Raw genomic sequence first — 24,188 nt, forward strand, 5'->3', positions numbered from 1 at the left:
TGGCTGTTGTTTTCCATACCTCATCCCCGCCCCCCCCCCCACCAGACGGATCCTGCCTCAAAACGAGACACAGCAACTCAAAGTGCAAAGACAACAGTGTATACACTGGTTGCAGGGTCTTAGTGTTAGCCCACTCTGTAGGACCTGACCGGCCTGGAGCAGAGATTTGGTTGGGACAGGAGTGCTGGAAAGAGAGCAAAACACAACAAAAAACAACTGAAAGCTGCCCGCCTCACGGAGAGGACAGACAAGTAGCTTGTCAAGCCAAGTTGTGCACTTGGGTCTCCTCCCGGCACCAAGGAGGCGGGCGCCTTCGCCCTCCCTGGCCCCGGTCACGCGGGGCCTTTGGGCCTCGCCCGGTGTGGTCTGCAGAGGTGGCGGTTTGCAGCGGCCGAGCCGAGTGTCCGCGAGCCGGTGCAAGGCGTCGGCAGCCGGCCTTTGCGGCCCACGTCGTGGGTGGGTCCGAAGGGCGGGTAAGCCCTGCCGTCTGCAGCCGAGGAGCCTCGGGCCCGGGCCTGCAGTGAGCACGGTGCCCGGGGCGCGCCCGTAACCCCGGCGGCTCGGGAGGCTGAGATCTGGGCCTCGCTCGCAGTTCGTTCAGAGCCGGGCCGGGCGGGAAGGTCCGGGGACCTCCGATCTCCAACGGAGCACCACAGCGGCCGGGCGTGGAGCTGTGGCTCAGGTGGTGGGGCGCCGGCCTGGAGCAGGGAACAGCGCAGAGCGGCCGCGACTTGCCCAGCAGGCAGGGCGTCCCTCCCCGCTCGCCCGCCCCGGGCTGCGCCTGTCCGCGCCTGCGCGCTGGAGGAACGTACCAACCTGTGGGGACGGGGGGGGGGTGCAGGCCTCCGCCGGACACAGCACCCGGCGGCGTGGAGACCCTGACCCCCGCCCCGGGCTGCGGCTGTGGGATGTGTGTGTGTGTGTGTGTGTGTGTGTGCGTGTGTGTGTGCCTCCGCCGGGCACTGCACCCAGCGCGCCGTGGAGACCCTGCCCCCCCCGTGTCTCCGGGCTGCGCCTGTCCGCGCCTGCGCGCCGGGCCCGCCGGGCCCGGAGGAACGTACCAACCTGTGAGGACGGGGGGGGGGTTGCAGGCCTCCGCCAGGCACTGCACCCAGCGCGCCGTGCAGACCCCCCCTCCTCTGCCAGCCCGTCGGCGCTTCCAGGGGCGGGGCGGGGGGGGGAGGGCGCAGCCCGCGGCTCGCGGACCCGGGCGGCGGCGGCGGCGGCGGCGGTTGGTTACCTCGGGGCGGTTCGCGACCCGTGGAGCTTCGCGTGGGGTCTTGGAGGGTGCCCGGCCCCACCCCACGCCCCCCACGTGGCCTCGGGTAAGCCGCGCGTTACGGTGCCCGCCGGCCGACGCGGGACCCGGGTGGCGGCCCGCCCTGGCCGGCCCCGGTCCGCTGGCCTTCTTCCCAGCGCCCCGAGCACCGGTGAGGCCGCAGTCTCCCCGGGCGGGCTGTGTGCGGGGAGCTCGATCCGAGCCGGTACCGCCGGGGCCGGGGCGCGCGGGCTCGGCCTTCAGTGGCGGCGCCGGGGCCGGGGCGCGCGGGCTCGGCCTTCAGTGGCGGCGCCGGGGCCGGGGCGCGCGGGCTCGGCCTTCAGTGGCGGCGCCGGGGCCGGGGCGCGCGGGCTCGGCCTTCAGTGAACCCCCACCCGGACCGCCCGGCCCGGAGCCGGGCCTCGGGCTGACGCGCTTGCCGCAGGGCCCATCGGGGGGTGTGCACGGTGCGAGGCAGAATGAAGCCGGGGTGAGAGAGAGAGAGGGGTAGCCACCTCGCCCTTCCCCGTGCAGGAGGGGGACCGGGCGACGGGGACCCGGGGCAAAGGCCTGGTGCGGTTATTTAATGTCCGAGGTGGGACATAACGGGAGAAGGGCTTTCCTTCCAAGCACGCTAGTAGGAAAGACTGGCAAGGCGATCAAAGGAAAGTCGTGATCGACATTAGAAGGTCACTCGCCCTTTCATTTAGAATTCTTGCATCAGCCGTAAACTGCCCAGCCCAGGTTCAGGACTTGCCTGCTACCAGACCCATCCTTCTCTGTAAGAAAAAAAGGTAATAAAGCCGGGTGCCCGTGGCTCATGCCTGGGTTCCTAGATGCTGAGATCTGAGGATCATGGTTCCAATCCAGCCCCAGCAGAAAAGTCTCTGAGACTTACCTTCAAAAAAGCCAGAAGTGGGCTGGGAATATGGCCTAGTGGTAGAGCACTCGCCTCGTATACATGAAGTCCTGGGTTCGGTTCCCCAGCACCACATATATAGAAAATGGCCAGAAGTGGCGCTGTGGCTCAGGTGGCAGAGTGCTAGCCTTGAGCAAAAAGAAGCCAGGGACAGTGCTCAGGCCCTGAGTTCAAGCCCCAGGACTGGCCAAAAACAAAACAAAACAAAAAAGCCAGAAGTGGAGCTGTAGCTCAAGTGATAGAGTACCAAACTTTGAGTGAAAAGGGTAAAGGATGGTGCTCAGGCCTTGGCACAAAACAAAGAGGGGAGAAGGAAAAACTTAAGATGTCTAACTGACTCTGAGGCTACGCCCTCCCATCACCAGTGCCCCCAGACATTTGCCACCTTACCTCTCTTCCTCCTGTAGCACGTACCTGATCTGCTTAGAGACACATCCAAGCTTTTCTTTCCCTCTCTCCACCAGAGATTCTATCAAGAGGAGAATCCGATTTTCAGAGGGCAGGGAACTGACTCAAACTTTTTTTTTTTGGCCAGTCGTGGGCCTTGGACTCAGGGCCTGAGCACTGTCCCTGGCTTCTTCCCGCTCAAGGCTAGCACTCTGCCACTTGAGCCACAGCGCCGCTTCTGGTCGTTTTCTGTATATGTGGTGCTAGGGAATCGAACCTAGGGCCTCGTGTATCCGAGGCAGGCACTCTTGCCACTAGGCTATATCCCCAGCCCCTGACTCAAACTTGTACAGGCGTTTTTTTCTTGTTCCTAAACACTGCAATGTAATAACTAATTCACAAGATATTTACATTGTACTAGACAATATAGACATTTAGATATTATAGAGATATCATACACGTGACAATGTGTAAGGGAGGGTGTGCTTGGTTTATCTATAAGGGCCTTGTGCACCCTCAGATTCTGGTGCCTAGAGGAGTCCGGGATCCTTTCCCCACAGATACTGTGTGCAGCTCTCCCTTCTCCCCACTTACTGCCCAGGTGCCGTCATCCTCACCCACCAAAGTCACCACTAACTCTGTTAACCACTCTTCTGAAAAGTCTCTTCTCTTGGTTTCTCTAGCCGTGGCTTCCCCAAAGAAAATTAGTTTCTTCTTTAGTTTTTCTGTGTTTCTCCCCTTGGCTTCTCTGTCATCTTTGACATCTGTTCATCCTCTGTTCTCTCATTTGTAGCATTTCCTGGGTATCTACCCTCCACTCTGTAGAAGCATGCCTGAAGACTTATTCCTAAAGAACCTCAAGCTCAGTATATCCAGACAGACCTGCGAAGGATAATAGGATCACCAGGAAATTGCTTTACCCTTCTTCCACATCCCAGCTCAGTATATTGTACCCTTGGATGGCTCTTCAGTGGCCTCCTCCACCATCTTGGTCTGCTCCATCCCTCACCTCTTGCTTCCTTCCAAGTGGTTCTTCTGGCCATCTTGACTGGGATGCTTTCCAGCCTGCTTCTCATAGGACCACAGGCTCTGCACCAGGGCTCCTCGGCCTAGAAAGACTTAAAGACTGGCGTGTGCTTGCAGTCCTCTGTGTGTGCTACCTGTGGTGATATGCCGCACCAAAGACTTGTTGGTGATTTTCTTTTTAAGATATCCATGTTAGATTCATTTAGATTTAAGTATGCTCCTAACAGTATCAGCCCACTGTCCCAATGTTCTCCCTTGGGAAAGAGTGGGGTGACATTACTATTGTACCAATGACTCATATCCAAGATCTACCCAATGGGGCTGTCAGGAACTAACGATCCTGAAGCAAGGCAGACAACTCCTTATAAGATAAAATCCAGCCTTGCCATCGTAGGAGGCTCAGTCTGTCTCTAAGTCAAGTGAAGCCGCCTATGGGAAGCCTCCCTTTGCCACAGCTTATTCATCAATTCCAAGTTGTTTTTCCCTGGTGCAGAAGTTTGAACCCCAGCCTGTGCTTGCTAGGCAAGAAATCTACCACCAAGCTACATCTCAGCTCCTCAGGCTGAGCCCTAAGTATCAACCAGACGGTTCTTTCCTACATTGCATCCTGAGGGCACAGCACTGGCCTAGAGGAGGTGTTGTATGGACCCATGTTACACAGCGAGTGCGTCCAGTGTGTCTGCGGAGTTTAGAGCCTGCTGGGGCTAGGCAGTTGAAGAACACGATGGGGTTGGTGCCTGAGATTAGTGAGTATGTCGTCAGATAAAGATCCTGGGGTGTGCTCCGGCTTCAGCTCCGACAGACAGGTTTTCTGTACTACCATTGATGCCATCTTCTGTACCATGTCTTTAATTCCTTGTCCTGTGTCTTCATTGCTAGTGATACAACCTGTGGTACCGGGAGGCTACTGCTCCTGGAAGCTTGGACCGACAGTCTTGCTTGCATTCTCTTCAGTCACAAAATAAGAGCGGAGGTAAGTCCCCTCCAGGTCTGACATTTGGGAGCAGTTCTTCTAAGTCGAGGACAGTGTCTTACATTTGATTCTGCTTTCTCCCGCTCTTCTACTCTGTCACCTCATGTGGCACCGTGTCATTCATTTGATGTCTTGGTGGCTGGCTGAGTTCTGAGCTATTAGGTTCCAAGCTGCTTCCTCTTAGCCCCCTGAGATGCTGTTTATGTGCCTTGATTGGTAGCGTGCCAACCATGAGTAAGCAAGCTGAGCAAGAGCACCAGGCCCACGGTTTGAGCCACAGTACCTGTACAAAAAAGAAAAGAAAGAAGGGAGGGGAGGGGTATTTTCAGGCACTTGGTCTTAATTTCCCAGTATAATTTTATCTCATGTTGCTCTGAAGAGATGCCACGTCCTGGTATTCCTGGAAGGGTTAGGACATCATCTCCCTCTGGGTCTCCTCCATCCCCAGGATATACATCTTGGCTCATTGAGCTCTTGATTCCTTTTCATTTTCTTCCCTGTTCCTGTGTGTCTTTACTGCGTAGCCCTGCACTTGACCAGTTGACTAGAGAAGCGAATGAGGGGGAAGGGGTTGAGGATCGTATCTAGGGTTGATGTTAGCGCATCTGAGTGCGTGGGTGTCTTGATTTGCCAAGGTTAAGTTGAATGCAGGAAAGGGAGGTGAGGAAGGCTGACTGAAGAGTTATGAGCCTGGGAGAGAACTGACAGTGAGTGGAATGGCAAGCAGCCTGGACATTGTACAGTGCGGTTAGAGGGCCCATGGAGGCAGCTCAGGGAACATCACTCAGGGATTCCCAGAGCTAGAGGGGGCCAGAAAAGAGACCAAGCAGGGGCCAGAGGTGGGAGGCAAACCCAGAAAGTGTGCTCTGGGGCTGAGAGAAGGAACGTGCTGAAGCAGGGACGCAGCCTGGGGCTTCTGAGGGTGTCAGAGAGAAGCCCATTGAGTTAGTGGCAAGGCAGGCATGGGGGGCCTTTGTAAGAGCCACAGAGGAGGAAGGCTGTTGTTGTTGTTTTGTTCTGGTACTAGGGCTTGGACTCGGGGCCTGGGCTCTGTCCCTTAGCTTTTTGTGCTCAGGTCTTACACTGTACTACTTGAACCACAGCTCCATTTCCAGCTTTTTCAACTTATTTGGAGATAAGAGTCTGATGGATTTTTCTGCCCAGGTTGACTTTGAACTGTGATCGTCAGATCCCAGCCTTCTAATTAGTTAAGAAAGTGGAGATTTGTCTGTGACAGAGAAAGGAACATGAAAGGGGCTTAACGTCATTGATGTTGGGACGCTGTCCCAAAATAGGTTGTCCACGGGAGACTGGCTTTTATACAGGGCGTTCCAGAAGGAATGAGCAAAACTTCTGGCTTAGTACAGCATAGGCTGCCGTACCGATACTGAGCCACATTTCACTGTAGGATGCCTTTCTAGTGCTCAGGACACAGTGACCGAGAGCTCCTCCTCCTCCTCCTAGCTGACACCCAAGCCAGAAAGACTGTCTGTGACCCCAGGAACTTGTGAGGCTTCTTACTAGGGAGAGCCATCTTCTCCCTGAACGGGGTCCTCTGTGCCCTCGGTGTGGCTGTACTTGTGCGGGTTGTGAGTGAACACAGACGCTGCCCTCTTTTTTATTTTCAAACACTGAAAGAAGAAAGTCAGAAATCAGACCGTGTGGTGAAGAAGAAGGACCCAGAATCCACTAACGTGCAGAAGTGTGGCTGAAGGCTGTAGGGGTGCTGGAGGAGCGCCAGTCGCCCCTCACCAAGGAGGTGGTCGCCTGGGGACTTTGGTCCTGGGGCTGGCCTCTCCCCACCTTGCTCAGCCTTACTGCTTCTCCCATTTTCTCCTGTCTGGCCTTTCCCCTCAGGGCCCAGAGTTAAGTGACTGAGAGCTGTTCTTTTCATCTTGCCTTGCAGCCCAGGTCCGTCTTCTCATTCCCCCAAGTTTCCAAGCATGTTGGAAGTGGAGAAAGTCCAAAAGACCCCCAAGAAACAGCCACCCTCAGAACCAGTTGGGCAGGAGCTCTTTGTGCATGCCAACTCCCCTGCCACTCCAGCTTGTCCCTATTCTGACAGCAACACCAAAGCTACCAACACTCCTTGTCGGCTTGGTCAGGCTGGCGGGGAGGGCCTGCCAGATATTGGGGTCAAACTTGAGCTTGTGGACTTAGAGGAAAAGGCTGATGGTTTCCACAAGAGGAAAATTAGACCCTTTGGCTCTCAAAAGAAGCACGAAAAGGACTTAACCCTGCAGAGGAGCAGCCCCTACCCCCGGCTTAGGGAGACATTGATCTCTTTTCCTGGCCTGAACCAAGTTTCCTTGGAGAAACAGGCAGAAAGTACCCTTGACTTGCCTGCTCGCAGTAGAAAGAGAAAATCCCACTCTCTGAGCAGGCCTGGTCTTTACCCTGGCACCTCCTGTATAAAGTGTCCAAACAGCCCTGGGCAGAGTAAGTCGAAAGGAGACTCTGGAACCCATGGCCACAAACTGGTGCCTAGGCAGGAGTACCCTGCGAGAACCATGCCCAGGCTGGAGGCCTGTGGATGGAGAGAAGGAGAGAGGGCAGGAAAGATCACCCTTGGCTGTGCCCCATCCCCCTCAGCCAAGGGCCAGCCTGTTCCCCAGGCCCCCCAGGTGGTTAGGAGGGACAGATCGGACAGGTTAGAGGTGAGCCAGTCCGGGGAGCAAGAGGAGACGAGGCAAGCTGACACCCTCACGAACCATCTAGTCACAGACCTACAGCCCCTCAGGAAATTGAAGAAAAAGCACTTGCTCCCTGGCAGGAGGGAGAAGGCGGCGTCCCGGCTGAGCCCCCAGGAGTCTCCCTGCGTGGAGAAGCACGTCAGAGCTGTAAAAGCAGGCACCCAAGCAGGAACTCAGGGCTTAGATTCTACCCCACATCCCCCAGGCCTTCCGCACACCATGGATCCCAAGCCCAACCTAGACATCAGACAGTTCTTCACCATTGACCTGAAGAAAGCCTGCCGTATCCTCTGCGTCCTGTGTCATAGCGGTGTCAAGCGGGGCAGAACTATGGGGTGGTCCCGCGTCTCAGGCCTGGTCCGCCACTTGGCCAGTAAGCATGGACTGGAGTGGGAAAGAAGGCCAGGCGCGGGGGCGAGAGGGCTGGAGCAGGCCCAGCTGAGGGCCTTGCCCATCGGGTCCCCCCTATGTGCTTCCAGGAAGCACTCAGACATGGCGTCTTCAGAAGGCAGCGACAAGGAACCTGCTGCAGGTGACCCTGAGCGGCCGCCTCCACTCCCAGCCCCATCACCCTCGCCTGCTTCCCCTGACGCAGTCAAAGACACCCCAGGTGGCTCCCAGCCTGGGCCCTGCACCCCAGCCTGGAACCACAGCATCACAGAGCTGCTCTGTAGCCTGGCCCTGCCGTTCTCCTTCGTTTTCTCTCAGCCCTTCAAGAGGTTCCTGGCGCAGGTGGACCCTGGCTACCGCCTGCCCTCTCCAGGCTTCTTCTCCACCAAGGCTCTGCCCCTGCTCCGCGAAGCCGTGGGAGAGCAGCTGCTTCGGGAGATGCAGTGGGCCGAGGGCGGCCACGTTCACTTCACCTTCTTCATGTCAGCCCACGACTCAGCGGTCACCTACGTGGCCATCGCTGCCCACTGGGTGTCGGCCTGGTCACCCAACGGGCCTGGGCCATCGGGGGGCCAGAGGAGGCAGGCCGTGCTGTGGGCCCGGGGCCTGACCGGGGAGCGCGTCGGCGAGGAGCGGCAGCGGGAGCTGCTGGAGCAGATCCGCCTGTGGCTGGGCCGCGGCGCTTTGAGGGCTGGCTTCCTGGTGTCCGGCGGCCGGCCCAGCCTGGAGCACCTGGTCAGGGCCGAGGGTTACAGCCACATCCCTTGTTTCGCCCACTGCCTTGACTCCCTGGTGAACAACTTTCTGTGTCACCATAATAGTGTGCAGATCATCCTGGGAACAGCCAGGGCCATCTTCAGCCATTTCCAGGGCTCCCCCGAGGCGCGGCGGCTCCTTGCCCAGCTCCAGGAACAATTCAGCCTCCCATCCCAGCGGCCCTTTGAGGAGCTCTCGGACCACTGGGTCTCGGCGTACCAGCTGATGGAGTGGGTCACGGAGCAGAAGCAGGCCCTGCAGGCGTACGCAGAGAAGCAGCAGTCGGGCAAAGCCAGCACCACCCTGTCTGCCATGTTTTGGAGCCTGACGGACAGTCTGGTGAAGCTCCTGCAGCCCTTCCAGATGGTGCTGTGTGAGGCCAGTGCGGCGCAGGCCTCCTTGAGCCAGGTGCTGCCGCAGCTGCGCTACCTCCACATCTTCCTGGAGCAGGTTCGCAGGCACTTCACGCAGCAGGGCGGTGGGGAGGCGGCTGTGGCCCTGCGGCTGGCGGAGGGCCTGGCCCTGCAGCTCTCCACAGACCGCCAGCTCGACGAGCTCTTCCATCGGGAGGAGTTTGTGCTGGCCACCCTGCTGGATCCCCGCTTCAAGGGCAAGGTGGAGGCCATCCTGCCCGCCGGGGCGGACATCGACCACTGGAAGCAGGTCCTCGTGTACAAGGTGAAGGAGATTATGGTCTCTGAGGGTCCCCTGCCTGCCTTCAGCAGACTGACGAATCCCAGGGGCACCCGTGGGGGCAGAATAGCCAGGAGCCTTGGTGCGAGAGGGAGAGGCCACAGAGAGCCCGTGCAGGGAGCTGGTGACCCCAGCCCTTTCCTGCTGGTCCAGAAGGAGAAGAGCCTGCTGGAGCAGCTGGAAAGCGTGGGGCTGTTGGCTTCTGAGAGGAACGGGGCCTCCCTCCCCACCGAGAACCACCTGGCTAGTGTCATCGTCCGGAAGTACCTGCGGGAGAACGAGACCATCGGGGCCCAGCAGGACCCGCTGGCCTACTGGGAGAAGAAGCGCGAGGCCTGGCCCGCGCTGGCCCGCCTGGCCACCGTCTACCTGTCCTGCCCGCCCACGGGGGCCTTCTCGGAAAGGGTCCTGGCCGCCCTCAACAGCCCCACCATCGCAGAAGCCAACCCGCCTCTCCAGGTGGAGACTGTCGAGCACCTCCTCTTCCTGAAGGCCAACCTGGAGAGCTTCCCCCACTACACTCCCCCACCCCTCATTTCCAGCCCTGACCTTGCAGAGGGGGAGCAGACCCTATAGCCTAGCCGCATGGCCTCATGGGCACTCAAATGTGCACGCAAATACCTCAGAGCTTGCAGGAGCACCCGGTCTGCCACCCTCAGAACCTTCCAGACCCTCAGCAGATGGGGAAGAGGAGCAGAGAGCTGTGTCCTGCTGCTTAGTCTCTCACCTCTTTGGGGAGAATGGTTCTTGATAGATTGCTACACTCATTTTTGAGTGAGGTCATTTTCCATGCCCTTTCATAGATCCATTTGTATCTGTCAGTATGCAGTGGGTTCAAGCATGTGGTTTTATAAATCACAGCACTGTGTTGAAATATTACAGGCATTCAGGGCCTTGAATACCGCTTACACGGGTGGACACGCGGATGCAGCCTGGGATGGAGAAGGCTTGCTGTTGAAGTGGTGTTGGTTTAGCCCCAAGAGCACGCATGAGCTGCTGCAGAAACCCTGGCTCCAGTAGCCGTCTCGGGAGGGATGTGTGCACACACAGTCTTGGGAATCCTAGTGTGGCCAGGAGCAACCTTGATGAATGAAAACGACTAGGGAGCCCAAGAGCTGGAACACGACTCTTGCCACTGAGTGGCTGGGTGTACTCCGCGGCCAGTTACCTCTCCCCTTGCCCTCCCCGCCTCCTGGCTACTTTTGTAGGGGAGATCCCTTCCTTACTTGAAAGACAGAAGGAAGGGTGTAGTGGCCCCAGATTCCTGTGGGATTGTGTTGAAGACCTGAATGTGAATCTGCTGGGATCCAGGAAGGAGTGGGGCTGGGAGTGTGGGGTGCAGCCCCGAGGAGGCCTGGTCCCTGAGCAAGGTGGACTGGGAGGTAGGTACAGGGTGCACGCTCAAAGCCGTCCTCTCCCTGGACTGGCAGCCCTGGAAACCCACTGTCCAGGATTCGGACCTGCTGTTTTTCTACTCTAATAGTATAAAACTTGGAAATTAATGAGAATATAAGGAAGGACAAAGTAGCTGATCCTGTCACTCAGACAGTCTGTCCTTAGTCCTTCAGCTGAGATCATACCCTGTGACTGTTTAGAAGGCAATCTTAATAAACTGACATTTTGTAAGCAACAGTTTGTAAATGTATTCAATGGCGAGAGGTATTACTTGAATGTGCACAGTGCTTGGAGCTCCCCGCGTCACTGGGAGCAGGTTGTGAATGGAGGATGGGAAGGAGATGCTTTCTGGGTTTTTTTGTGTGTGTTTTTTTTGCCAGTGCTGGGGCTTGGACTCTGGGCCTGAGCACTGTCCCTGGCTTCTTTTTGCTCAAGGCTAGCACTCTGCCACTTGAGCCACAGCGCCACTTCTGGCCATTTTCTATATATGTGGTGCTGGGGAATCGAACCCAGGGCTACATGTATACGAGTCAAACACTCTTGCCACTAGGCCATATTCCCAGCCCCCAGGAGATGCTTTCAAGTTCCTCATAGAAGGTGAGGGTCGTCCGGGGACGGGGGGGCTGCACCTGGACCTCCTGCCTGCAGTCCTCAGCTCCCTTCTAGAACCCTGAGCCGGGAAGGGGAGACAGTTCCATGGACTTGACATACCTTAAGTTGCCATGAGATCGGGGTTTGGCAGCCAGCCCCCCAAACCCAAGTGTCCTGCCCAGCCGGCCTGTGCGTCTCCGAGGGCCAGACAGGGCAGCGCAGATGGAGTGGGCGATGGAGGGTGCATGTGGTGTCCTCTTCTGGAAATTGTCCTTGGAGCCTTGACCTGGTGAGAATGTGTGACCAGGACCCCTGGGATGGTGCCCTGCCTGCCCTCTCCCCCGCCCTCCCTGTGACACCATTTCCCTTGGGAACGCGGCATTCACCCCTCAGCCCTGCCGGGTCAGCTTTGGCCTCCTCTCCCTCTGGGGCTGTCCAGACGGCACCCAGGCTTTGGGCCTTGGCTTAGCAAGTTTCCGTCACCAGGGGTCCGCCCAGGCTCACTCGGACAACCGCGCCACATTCACTGTGGGACGCTGGAACGTGGATCCTGCTGATGAGAGGCCTAAATATCCGCTCTGAGACTGGAGATCGGGCCTCCCAGTTCTAATGTCAGTCACGCCCAGTGCTGTGGAACTAGATGCTTGCCCCTTCCACGTGTCCCCCCCCCCCCCGCCCCAGCGCTAAGAACGCTGGGCAGCTACCATGCCACTGCACTACACCCTCATCCCCTATCCTTGTTCTGTCACGTCATTCCTGCCAGTGGGCTTCTCACCTAGCTACATCTCCAGCTCTGGACTCCTCTTTGCCACTCTGCCCTGATTAGATTGGGTCCGTGGCTCTTAGCGCTTCTAGAACATTTACAGCGCCTGGTGCCCCCCAGTAGCTGATTGGATTCCCGCCTCCCTGCTCACACTCTAGGTCGTGCTTGCATTGAGGGGGTCCACGCACCCAAGAGGAACTGCCAGCCCCTTTGCAAAAGATACAAGGTGTCAATAAAACAATGCACTGGAGTGTTGCAGGCTAGGAGGACCCGGGAGAGGGGTGAGCAGGGAGAGGGGTGAGCATCTCACGGGTCTTAGGGAGGTGTGTGAGCTCCATCTCCAGCCCGCCAACTCCTTGCTAGAAGGGTAGGAGGGGGCTGATGGGCTGCACTGGGCCTACTTTTCCTTGCTGGTGGGCTAAGAACTGATGTTGACTCTAAACCCAGAGCTCCTGCAAGTGGCACTGGCAAGTCCTGAGGCTGGACCTGGCCAAAGTCTGCAGGTTTGGGAAGCTGCACTTGGAGCATAGGTCCACTCTTGTTTTCCTCTTTGCTTGGACCTTGACCCACCCTGTGTGGACGGCATCACCAGCGCCCCTCCCCCAGTGCCCCGCGGACCTCCTGCAGCCATGGGTGCCCTTCCGTTTCCGGGATCGCTTCCCTGTCCCTGCACTGCCCAGACAGCCGATTTGACTCGCCAGCGTTTCCAGCTTGGTCTTGGGGCAGTGATGGCGTAGTTGCTGTCAGCACCGTGCTGTCTGGCACAGGGCGCTCGTTCTCCTGCTGGGTGGCCAGCTCACACTGCCCAAAAGCCGTGTTTGTGGTGGCCAAGGGTGGGCCTGGGTGGCATGGGAGCTGGCTGCACCCCTGAAAATAACCAGATTTCTGCCCATGGTCCTGATTTGACAGAACAGGCTATGGAGGATCTCAATCTCATGTTAATGTGGCCACTTCTCTTATCCTGGGGTCACTGGGATCTGCGCCCAGGCCTGTGTGGTTGGTGACTGCACCTCGGGACAAAGGCTGCTGGGTCCTTCCTGCTGCACAGAACACAAGAAATACCCCGGAGGGCCTTCTTGACTGTTTGTCTCTCCCTAGGGTCCTTGAGCCCCGGACAGGGCATCAGAACCGGGCCTCCCAGCCCTGGGCCGAGGAGAGGTGAAGGAGGAGCAGCCATCTGATCGCTACTGGGCCCCAGGTTCCTGTGGCGGCAGCGCCAGGGCCCAGGCCGCCGGTCACTCCCCGAATGATGGAGCCTCCCCGGGAGAAGCCGGGAGAGGCCGAGGGCCCGCGCATCACACCCCAGCTGCTGAAGTCGCGCACGGGCGAATTCGCCCTGGAGTCCATTCTGTTGCTGAAGCTGCGAGACTTGGGGCTGGCGGACCTGGGCTGCCTGGGGGAGTGCCTGGCCCTCGAGTGGCTGGACCTGTCGGGCAACGCCCTCACCCAGCTGGGGCCTCTGGCCTCCTTGCGCCAGCTGGCCGTGCTCAACGTCTCCAACAACCGGCTGACGGGCCTGGAGCCGCTGGCGTCCTGCGAGAGCCTGCAGAGTCTCAACGCGGCAGGCAACCTGCTGGCCGCGCCGGGCCAGCTGCAGTGTCTGGCGGGGCTCCCGGGCCTCCAGCACCTGCGGCTCCAGGACCCGCTGGCGCGGCTCAGCAACCCGCTGTGTGCCAGCCCCTCCTACGGCGCCGCGGTCCGGGAGCTGCTGCCCGGCCTGCGGGTCATCGACGGGGAGCGCGTGAGCGGGCGCGGCAGTGAGCTTTACCAGCTGTGCCGAGACCTGGACCGCTCCCTGCGCCCCAGCTCCGGCCCGCGCCCCCGAGCCGCGGAGGCCCAGCCCTGGGTGGAGCCCGGCTACTGGGACAGCCGGCCCACCCGGAGCAGCTCCATCCTGGAGGAGGCCTGCCGGCAGTTCCGGGACACGCTGCAGGACTGCCTCGAGCTGGACCGCCAGGCCAGCGACCGCCTGGCCCGCGCCCAGCAGACCCTCAGCCCCGCGGGCGCCGCCGCCTCCTTTGTCTTCTGAGTGCAGTGCGCGCCAGGCCCGGGGGGGGGGGGGGCCCCCCCACCCCACCCCCCGGCGCTCCTCGCCGGTGCCGGGCCAGCCCCGCACACTCGCCGCTCACCTCGCCCCGTCCTGACTGCAGCCCTCTTTGCCACCCCTCGAGGACGCTGCCTCCTGCTCCATGCAGGTGGGGGTGCAGCCGAACCCCGATTCGCAGCCGCTCCGTGGCCAGCTTGCTTCTCACCTGCTCTTATTAAATGGCTTTGTGCATCGCTGCCTGTCACTCGGGCTCCACTCACCCCGTTTCTGCTTCCGGGGGATCCAGCAGGAAGGGGCTTGCGTGCCCTCCCCACCCCCCGCCCCCTCCCCCCGCCCTCCCCCTCTCCACCGGCCTTGAGTAGGCTGAGCTACAGAAAGCAGAGCCACGCAGGACAGCAGGTAGGTAAGTGCTGAGAGCAGGTTTATTAGACCAGAAGGAGCTGGAACCTTCCATGTGGGAGGGCGGGGCCTTCCATCCGGTCCAGCACGCCGCTGTCCTGGGGGTACAATTCTGGGGGAGAAAGGAGAGCCAGGTTTGAATATGCTGGAGGCTGTTCTGGTCCTAGCTCTGGTCTAGCCTCCACCCACCCCTTCCCCGCCCCCCTGCCCGCCCGCCTCCGCCCCAGGGGCTGCCCCCGCCCCGCCGGCCTACCTACTGCAGGCTCCGGGGCTCATGTGGAAGGCCCGGACTTGAGGAAGGCGAATTGCCCCGGGAGGAAGGAGCTGTTGGGGTCCTCACCAGCCCGTTCCACCTTGCTGCAGTGGTGCCTCTGCATCTCCTGTCAGCGCCATCAGCCATTAGCACAACGCCCACAGCGGGGCTCCCCCCCCCAAGCTTCCTCCACCTCCCCTGCAGACCCCCCACCTGCCGGTCCCTCCCCACCTGATGCCCTTGCGGCTGCAGAGGGCAGTGGACCATCCGTCCCAGAACACGGTTCTCAGGAGCCAGCTTGATGCAGGCCAGGCACGTCCGCTTCTTCTGGAGAGGGCAGCGAGGCAGGGGAGAGCACAGCAAAGGGGTGGGGGGTGGGGTGCTGGGGGCGCACGGTCCCCTAGCAGGCTCCCGAGTGGCTGGGGCAGCTGGCTGCGCGCGCACCCCACCCTAGGGCGCACACAACGCGCATTGTTTTCAAGGTAGAACTGCTGTGTGTGTGTGTGTGTGGATGGGTGTGCGTGTGTGGATGGGTGTGTGTGTATGTATGGGTATGTGTGTATACATGTATGTATGTATGTGTATGGATGGATGGGTGTGTATCTATGTATGTGTGTGTATGTACGGGTGTGTATGTATGGGTATGTATGGTGTATACATGTGTGTATGGATGGGTGTATACGTGTATGTGTGTATGGGTGTATACATGTGTGTATGGATGGGTGTATACGTGTATGTGTGTATGGGTGTGTACATGTGTGTATGTGTGGGTGTGTGTGTATGGGTGTATACGTGTATGTGTGTATGGGTGTGTACATGTATGTGTATGGATGGGTGTGTGTGTATGGGTGTATACGTGTGTGTGTATGGGTGTATACGTGTGTGTATGTATGGGTATGTGTGTATGGGTGTATACGTGTGTGTATGGGTGTGTACATGTGTGTATGTATGGTGTGTGTATGGGTGTATACGTGTGTGTATGGGTGTATACATGTGTGTATGGATGGGTGTATACGTGTGTGTATGGGTGTGTACATGTATGTGTATGGATGGGTGTGTGTATGGGTGTATATGTGTATGTGTGTATGGGTGTGTACATGTGTGTATGTATGGGTATGTGTGTATGGGTGTATACGTGTGTGTATGGGTGTGTACATGTGTGTATGTATGGTGTGTGTATGGGTGTATACGTGTATGTGTGTATGGGTGTGTACGTGTATGTGTATGGATGGGTGTGTGTATGGGTGTGTACGTGTATGTGTATGGATGGGTGTGTGTATGGATGTGTGGATGTAGCTCTTGCTGGCATAGAATTGGTGATCGTCCTCAGTCTCCCAGTTGTGGGGATTACAAGTATGAACTGCCATACTAGAACCCACAAAGCTGGTGGTCACAGAGCGGGCGCTGGAACCCCAAGGGCTTCATCCCCAACCTGGGGGTCACCCCACCTGCCAAGAGCAGCTTTACCCCAAAGGTGGCAGCTGGCTATGACCCTGCCGGCCTGGTGTGGGTTTAGGGTGAACCCCATACCAGGAACCTCTTTCGTGCGTGAGCTGTGGCCTGAGAGCGGGGCCGGGACCGGGCCGCGGGCTTCCCCAGCACCCCCTCCTCACCCCCTTGGGCAGGACTTGGCAGCGGGCCTCCTTCCACTCCTTCCTGCGGCAGTTGGTCTGCTGGATGTTGAATTCCATTTTCACAAAGGTGCCAGCTGGGAAGGGCTGTGGACAGACAAGCAGGCCGGGGCCAGGTTGGTTGGATGTGACATTCCTGGCACGCACGCACACGCACGCACACACACGCACGCACGCCCCACTGTGAAGCAGCCCAGCCCTGGCGGTGGCGGGCTGAGGCTTTCCCGGCCCGCGGCCTGGCTCACCACGTCCACGATGCTGTGGATGCTGGTCTTCCGGAAGGCCCAGTGCACCAGCGGATGCTTGTGGAACTCCTCCAGGGCCACCTGCAGGCTCCGGCGCTGCGGCTCCGAGAGCGGGGCCTCCGAGAGCTGCGGCTCCGGGAGCTGGGCCCGGCCCGTGCCCGGCCACAGCGCCAGTGCGACCAGCAGTGGCCACATGGCTTTTCCCGTCGCTCTGTCCTGCAGAGAGCGCGTGTCCTCAGCTGCCGGGCCCCCTCCCCCCTCCGCACGGCTTCTGGGGACCAAGCCCGCCGAGGCGGAGGTGGAGAAACCAGGGAAGTGGCCCTGGGTGACCACCCGGCCCCTTCCAGCCTTCCAGCCGGGTTCAGGCCAGTTCCCTGCCCACAGCCCGGGAAGCCGGCCTGTGGCTGTGGCTGCCCTTCAGCCTCTTTTCCAGCCCAGTCTTTCCCGTTCCCCCCCCCCCCCTTATCCCCCCAATCCCTCCTGGCCTCCGCCCCCCCATCTCTAGCCTGGAATCTCCCCGGTTCCCAGACTCCCTGGCCCTCCCCTTACGTTAGGCGCTGCCAAAAGCCAGGGAGAGGCCAGGACTGGAGCGGCGGGGAGACGGCGTGGACGCTGGATATTTTGGGAGTGTGTAAACAAGTGTGAGAGCCCTGGGCTGGTGGGGAGGGCAGAGCCGGCCCTCTCCCCGACGGCGGGCCGGGCGATCGCTCGCCTCCCCACCCCCGTCTCCAGCAAGGGAGGGCTCTGCCATGCCCGGCCCTGGGCTTCCCAGCTTCAGGCAGATCTTCCCTCCTGTGCCTCTCCTGGGCTCTCCTCCCCTCCCGTCCCCCTTGATGCAGGACTTGGGGTGGGGGGAGCCCTCCTGGAGACCCCTGCCCCCACAGGTGGTCTAAGGACCAGGAAGCCCCAAGTGGGGTACCCCGCCTGTGGCCTTGGGGACGGCTGCCTGGCCCCCCTCTGCGGTCCGGCCGCCTCCCGGTGCGTCCCCTGCTCACCTCGGCCTGCCTCGGGCTCCCTAACCTGCTGCTGCCGCCGCTGCCGCCTGCCGGGAAGCTGTCAGCCTCTTCCCGCAGCTCTTCACCCTGCAGCCCCAAACCCCACCTCCCCAAACCCCACCTCCTGGCCTCCTGGGTCCCCTCCAGGCATGCGGGCTCCTCCCCACTCAGGACTGGGCCAGCTCATGTCCTCCCACACCTTCCCTCGGGGCCTCACCCCCCGCCCTCCTCCTGGCCAGGCCCCGACCTGGACCCTGACTCTGACCCTGACCCTGACCCTGGCCCTGACCAGCGCGGGCCGATCGCCTTGACCGTAGGGCTCGCCTGCCTCCCTCCGGCTGACTGAGCCTCTTCCCCGGGGCCGGGGCCTGGCCCCCTGCCCCAGGATCCTGTGTCCCCCCAGGGGCCTCTCGAGACTACCTCGCCTCGGGCTTTCCCCAGTTAATGGGGGGTCCCGGCACCGGAGACTTTAATGCCAGGACATTTGTCTCAGACCACTGGGCACCCCACCTCACACCCCCTAAAGCAGGCTGAGAAGCAAGGCTCCCCTCTCCCCCACCTCCAGGGCTGACAGTGCTCTCAGGCGACATCCGGGGTCCACCTGGCCTTTCTCAGCACTCCCAGCCCGCCCTGCCAGGGGTACACTCGGGGTCTCCCTTGGGGACACGCGGAGCCTGCGGGAGGGGCGGAATGGGGCCCGGTGGAATCCGTAAGGCAAGTGGAAAGTTCTGCCCATGGGCCGAGCCATGGATGGGACTGCGGTTCCGTAACAGCCACCCCGGGGCTCCGAACGCGCGCCTCCCCTGCAAGGACCGTAAGCCCCGGGCCGAGGGGCTGCGGGGGGTTCCCGATGGGGTTCCCGACCTCCCTGCTCCCCCTCCGCTGGGAAGGGACCGTCTTTCCATCGGTCTGGATTGCAGTTGTTCACGCGGGAGACGAACGTGGCTGGGACGCGCACACCAAAGACGGGCCGCGGCCCTGGGAAAAGCAGTATCACGCGAATTCCCTGGGATCAGAAGCGGGGGGGGGGGGGACAATGTGGGGGGCTGGCGGGCAGGGGTGCTGTTGCGAGGCCTTGCCAGGGAGGTGTTGCACGGGGAGGGGGGGGTCATGAGGAAAATGAAGTCTTTCGAGCAAGGGTGCAGACCAGAGCGGGGAGGGGGTTGGGGGAGCAGCGCTGGAGGCCCGGGGGGGGGGGGAGGACTGGCAGCCCCGTGATGACAGGGCCCGAGAGAGGATGACGTGGTGACAGGGCAGGGTGTCACCCTGTGGGGAGGGGCAGGAGGGAGGCCATGCGTGTTCAGAGGTGTAGGAAGGCCGGGGGTGATCCTAGCAGCGAGAGCAGGGGAGGGAGGGCGAGCGGGGGAGGGAGGGCGCACTGGGACGGGGCTCACGTTGCTCACAGAGGAATGAGGAGAAGACGCGGGTAGGGATGCAGGAAGCGGCGGAATGGAGAACAAGCAGCAAGAACCGCAGTCGGACTCCCATTTCACAAGACTGCTCTTGCCTGTGGTTCCTCCTTCCTGGCGTCTGCCTGCTTGCTTTTCCTTCCTTCCTTCCACCCTCCCTCCCTCCCTCCCTCCCTCTTTCTTCCTTCCTTCCTTCCTCCCTCCCTCCCACCCTCCCTCACTCTTCCTTCCTTCCTTCCTTCCTCCCTCCCTCCCTCCCTCTTCCTTCCTTCCTTCCTTCCTTCTCTCTTTTCTTTCCCTATTTTCTTTTTCCCTTTCTTCTCTCTCTCTTGCCTCCTTTTCTCTTTGCCATCTGGGAAGTGTCTTCCTTTTGCTCGTCTATCTTCGCACCTGGTCTCCTGGCTCTCTCTGGAAGTGGACTTGTGAGGCTCTCTCCCGAGAGCAGGACGGCCCGCACCTAGTGGGCTGACAGCAGGCCTCTCTAGGGGTCTCGGGAAGGACTGGACAGGGGTGACATTGCAATGCTAAGTCCCGAGGCTTGGATTCAGCTCCTGTTTGCAGGGCAGGCCCGCACTAGAGCTGCACCCCATTTGTTTGTAGACTAATTTTCCGATAGGGTCTGGAAAACAGATGGCAGTTCTTACTCACGCTGGATACAGGGGACTCAGGATGGCTGTTTCCACCGTCCAGCTTCGCTTGGCAGATTAGTCCCACCTCTCAAGTCCCCGCACTGGCAGGAAGGCTTGTGGTTTGTCTGTTTTCCCAGAAACTAAGTTTGGCCGTCCCTTCGACCATTGTATTTCACCCCCTGTTGCTGTCCGTGTCCCCGCCTGGGGGAGCCAGACACTGGCTCCAAACGTCTTGCTTTTCTTCTGCCGTGATTGCTTCTCTCTAAGTTCCTGGGGCCTCTTGTAGTTTCTCCTTCCCTCCACTCCCTCCCTGCTCAGAATCTGGTGGCTTTGTCTCATTGGATTCTTTCCCTCCAGCTTGTTTTGAATACAGGGCCTTGCTAATTCCAGTTCATGCTGGACTGGAACCATGATTTTCTACCCCTGACTCCTGGAAACTCCACTTTTAATCAAAGCATATAATTCTTGTATATTTCTGCTGAAATATTAATGATCATCATTAATGATCAATAGTAAGACAGCTTTTTTCTCCCACTTGACCATAAAGAAAGCAAAATGCCTCGTTCACATAATTCCTGCATCAAAGAGGAACTAGATGAAATTTCAGAATGTCTAAAAATAGCCACTTCAAAATGCTGTGTGTCAGAATTAACCCAGGCAGAAAAGTCTATGAAATTCTTACCTCCAATTAACTACCATAAAGCCACAAGTAGAGGTCTGGCTCAAGTGGTAGCGTGCTAGACCTCAGTCAAAAAGCTGTATGACAGCACCCAGGCTCTGAGTTCAAGTTCTACTACCAGTTCACACACACACACACACACACACACACACACACACACACACATCTAAATGTGTAAGGAAATGTAATATCAAGGCTGCATTTCAAGTCTTTAGGGAAAAAAATGTATTATCCAACAAATGGAGGGTCTCAGCTTGAGGCTAGCTTCCGGAGACTCCAGCTCCGCCGAGCCTGGGTGTGGTGACTCCAGCACTGTAGCCTGGGGCCGTGTTTGCTGTCGTCCCTGGCAATGTAGGGACCCACTGTTAGGAGGGTGAAAGGCCAGGCCTGCCCAGTCCTACACAGCCAGATCCTACCTTGACGATAACCAAAACAGGAGGGCCTATACCCACACCCGCAACCCCCCCCACACACACAGGGCCCCCCACAGAAAGGAATGGCCAGCTGCGCTTTGTAGTGTTTGTCCAGCTCTCTGTTGCAGGAAGCTGCTGCGGCGGTTAGTTCGTCCGTGTTTTTGCCAAGGCAACATCAGCTTGCATAGTCCTTTCGAGGAATATACTGTCCAAACAGGGTGCAAGCTGGGTTCTTCTGCTTGTCTTCGGAAGAGTTCTCACAAAAAAACAAGTCAAACCTTTCTGCCCGGTGACATGCAGTCCTTAGCAAAGTGGAAAAGCTTAGGCTACTTGGAGAGGGGGGGCTCCTATCCTTCCTTCCCTTTTTACACGATACTCCATTCCAGATAAACGAAATAAGCACACCGGATGACAGCCTAAAAGGCTTACCTAGTGAATAATGTCTAATGGCAGAAGTCTAACAAATGTGGTATTCATTAGGTGGAAGTATAGCACAAAACCCTAAAGGCATTTTAAAAAATATTGATGAGTTTGATTACATGATTGTATAGAAAGCAATCAGTATAAAAATTCAAAAGACAAATACCAAACTGGGAGAAAAATAGTTGAATTCCAACGTTCAAAGACAAAGAATCTAAAATTAAAACAACACCCACTGTAGGAGGCAAGCACTCTTGCCACTAGGCCATATCCCCAGCCCCCAACACCCACTATAGGAAAAAAAAAAAAGAAGAAGATACACTAAAGGTTAGTCTCATCCCTAAGTAAGGAATATTTAGACCGGCATCCAGACTGGCAGAGAGGAAAGGCTGGTTAATAGCTGTGGGTAGCGGCAAGAATTCCCTACCAGGTGCGGCCAGGACTAGGCCTTTCTCTCCTCTAGAGCGGTTTCTGCCAAACAGCCTTGGCAATGACTCAGTCTATGTACAATAGACTAAGACAAAGCCCAAGCCCGATGCCTGAGCACGTGCTAATACTTGGAGCTAGGATCTTTGAAGAGTCAATCAGGGTGAAGAAAGCTCATTTGGGGTGAGTCTAATCCAGCAGGACTGGTGTCCTTCTATGGGTGGGAGAAGACAGACAGACACAGGAGGACCTTGTGATGACGCAGGAACTTCGAAGACGAGCTTCTAGAAGCCAGGACAGAGGCCTCACCCCCATCTCAGTCTGTGACTTCTCCCCTCTAGAACTGTGAGACTTGAGACACAGCACCACTTCCAGCCTTTTCTGTGTTATGTGGCACCGAGGAGTCGAACCCAGGGCTTCACGCATGCTAGGCAAGCGCTCTACCGCTAAGCCACATTCCCAGCCCTGTATTTCTGACTTTTAAACCACCAGTTTATGGTAGTTTGTTATGGCAGCCCTAGAAAACATCCCCCCATCCCCCTACCCCCACATCTACCCCTCCACAGGAGAGTCCTTCCCTAAGACTCGGTGCCATAGAGTCAACTTGATTATTAGAAAAGTCAGACAGTAAGCCTTTTGTCTGTGTGACACAATGCAGGCATTTTGTGGTGGAAAAAAACAAAACACTAGGATGGATAACAATGCACCAGAAGACAGTAAAGGAGGTCTTTTTTCTAGTAGGAGATCTTGTTAAGAGTAATTATCTAGATTCGGTTATTTATTTGTGAAAACAGTAAAACAAATAGGAAAGAGAAACGAAGGAAGGAAGGAGAGAGACAGACAGTGCCAAAGGATATATGAAAAAGAAATGTCCCTATGCCGATTTTAATATCTGGCTTTTGTAGTGTGGGGATGGAGCTCAGGCCCTGTAGCACGCTAGGTAGACGCTCTACCAGCAAGCTACATCCCAGCCTATTCTTTTTTATGCGATGGGAAATGAGAATGAAGTGGATTAATGGTTTAAGACCTGCATTCACTCCTTGGAGAAAACTCAACCGCGACTGAGAGAAGCTTGCACCATTACAAGAAGGTACATAACGCATGTCAGCTTTCGGAGAACTGTTTTTCTAAAATGAGGTGGTCTGAATGCAGGCACCCCGCTGAGCCTGGGGTGCAGAGCCTCCTTAGACCCCAGAGCCCACCAGATAGATGGAGGTGATGAACAGGAATTGGGTCTCCCCCTCTTCAAACGGGGAGTTCTTCTGTTTTTTCAGGCAAGGCCGTGGAATTATTTTTGTATCCTGTCATCCCTTACACTGATCTGTGACTTAACCCTAAGGACTTCTCCCGATTCTACCCTGACCCCTCTTAATTCTACCCTGACCCCAAATCAGGCCAGTTTCTTGTACTGGTTTCATATGTGTTGCTAGGAGCTTCTCAGCCAGCAGGGGGCGCTTTGGCTAGAGTAATTTAGATTCTATTCAATGAATTTTCCCCCACTTGTCTTAAAAATGACAAAATACACCCTATATGGTAGTACAGTATCATTTGAATAAGAATAATTTGGTATTTTAGTTAAAATCAATTTTCGTGTATTGTGTGTTGAACGTAACCTTAACGGACGGTTACTAGGTACTTGTTAAGTATGTCACTTGTTTGGCAAGTTGAAATGTCCCCCAAATAAATCCTCAGTCCGCTGAGAGGACAGCCTCTTCCCACGCCCTACGAAAACGAAGGCGCACCGCGAAGGAGGAGGTCAGGGATTTCCCGGCTCCCCCCGGAGCCATGGAGGCGCACGTGTGACCCAGATCTGGTCGTGGAAGCAGACCAGAGCGGTCAGAGTGAAGCTGGGTTAGCCCCTCGGCCCCCCCCCCCCGCCCCACCCCACCCCACCCCGACTTCAGGGAGGGAGTCACAGCAGGAATGAGGAGCGACCGGTAGAGGCCTCAGTCGCTTGGTGAACAGCACGGCCATCTGTCCATCCACAAGCACCGCCACCCGCCACCGCCAGGAAACAAAGCCATCCCTGCACCTGCCGCGGAGATTCTGTATAGGATTCCACTGCATTTCCAAACCAAGCTTGGCCTCGTGTAGGGACTGAAGCAAGAAGGGGTGGTGCCTGCTGGCTTCTAAATCCACCCTTTGAATTAAGTTGAAAAAGATCTACCTGGATTCCAGTTGGAAATAGAATGAGATGTGTGACTGTAAAAATATAGGGGATTTGACCTCCAGAGGATCACAAAGGAGGTTTCTAAATAAGTCTGAGGACCTCATTTAAAAATAACAACTGGAGCAGCATGACGATGTGTAGGGGCCCCGTGGCCCCGTCCTCCGGGCGTTACAGACCCAAGTTGCACTCAGGTATGATTCCAGGCATTGTGAGAAGGCGACATTCTCCTAGACTCCCATCTCCTGCTTCACAAAGCAAGAGAGACAGCGTGAGGTCCCCTGGTAAAAGCCAGCTCGCTCAGCTGCTTGGACAATCCAGTGCCACCTACTTAGGTTCAGAACCGTGAGCTGGGCCCTCAGTTGGCACATTGGCTTGTCCACAGACAGCCCTGTGGAGTAGCCCCTGTGGGCAGCACCTTTCCACACACTGGCTGTGCTGGGAGAGACAGGCGGAATCTCTGTCTCTGTCTAGGCGTGGCTGCTCTGTGGTGCGGAACAAAACACGGTGAATGCTGTTCACAGGTGTCCTAGAGAATAATAAAACATCTGGGCACACCTGTCATCCTAGCTACTCAGGGGGGATGAGATCTGAGGATCAGGGTTTGAAGCCAGCCTGGGTGAAAAAGTTG

The 24,188-nt window shown here is 57.7% G+C and overlaps 3 protein-coding genes across 3 annotated transcripts; 2 read left to right on the forward strand and 1 right to left on the reverse strand.

The window, feature by feature from the left end:
• Positions 1-1,223: 1,223 nt before the first annotated feature.
• Positions 1,224-14,104, forward strand: Lrrc61 (leucine rich repeat containing 61). Its single transcript, XM_048340448.1, has 3 exons — positions 1,224-1,325; positions 4,470-4,563; positions 12,943-14,104. The coding sequence occupies exon 3, from the start codon at positions 13,091-13,093 to the stop codon at positions 13,871-13,873; it is 783 nt and encodes a 260-aa protein (XP_048196405.1). The 5' UTR covers positions 1,224-1,325; positions 4,470-4,563; positions 12,943-13,090; the 3' UTR covers positions 13,874-14,104.
• Positions 6,283-10,126, forward strand: LOC125347279 (zinc finger BED domain-containing protein 6-like). Its single transcript, XM_048340423.1, has 2 exons — positions 6,283-7,348; positions 7,412-10,126. Exons 1-2 carry the CDS (start codon positions 6,507-6,509, stop codon positions 9,669-9,671), a joined length of 3,102 nt encoding a protein of 1,033 aa, XP_048196380.1. The 5' UTR covers positions 6,283-6,506; the 3' UTR covers positions 9,672-10,126.
• Positions 14,105-14,295: 191 nt separating the features above from the next.
• On the reverse strand, positions 14,296-17,509 carry Rarres2 (retinoic acid receptor responder 2). The gene is made up of 6 exons (XM_048340449.1): positions 17,415-17,509; positions 16,420-16,635; positions 16,157-16,261; positions 14,775-14,870; positions 14,544-14,670; positions 14,296-14,388 (listed from the first exon to the last, which is right to left on the reverse strand). Exons 2-5 carry the CDS (start codon positions 16,612-16,614, stop codon positions 14,563-14,565), a joined length of 504 nt encoding a protein of 167 aa, XP_048196406.1. The 5' UTR covers positions 16,615-16,635; positions 17,415-17,509; the 3' UTR covers positions 14,296-14,388; positions 14,544-14,562.
• Between the last annotated feature and the right edge of the window lie 6,679 nt (positions 17,510-24,188).

Source organism: Perognathus longimembris, chromosome 2, assembly GCF_023159225.1.
Source record: "Perognathus longimembris pacificus isolate PPM17 chromosome 2, ASM2315922v1, whole genome shotgun sequence".
In the NCBI taxonomy this organism is placed as follows: domain Eukaryota; kingdom Metazoa; phylum Chordata; class Mammalia; order Rodentia; family Heteromyidae; genus Perognathus; species Perognathus longimembris.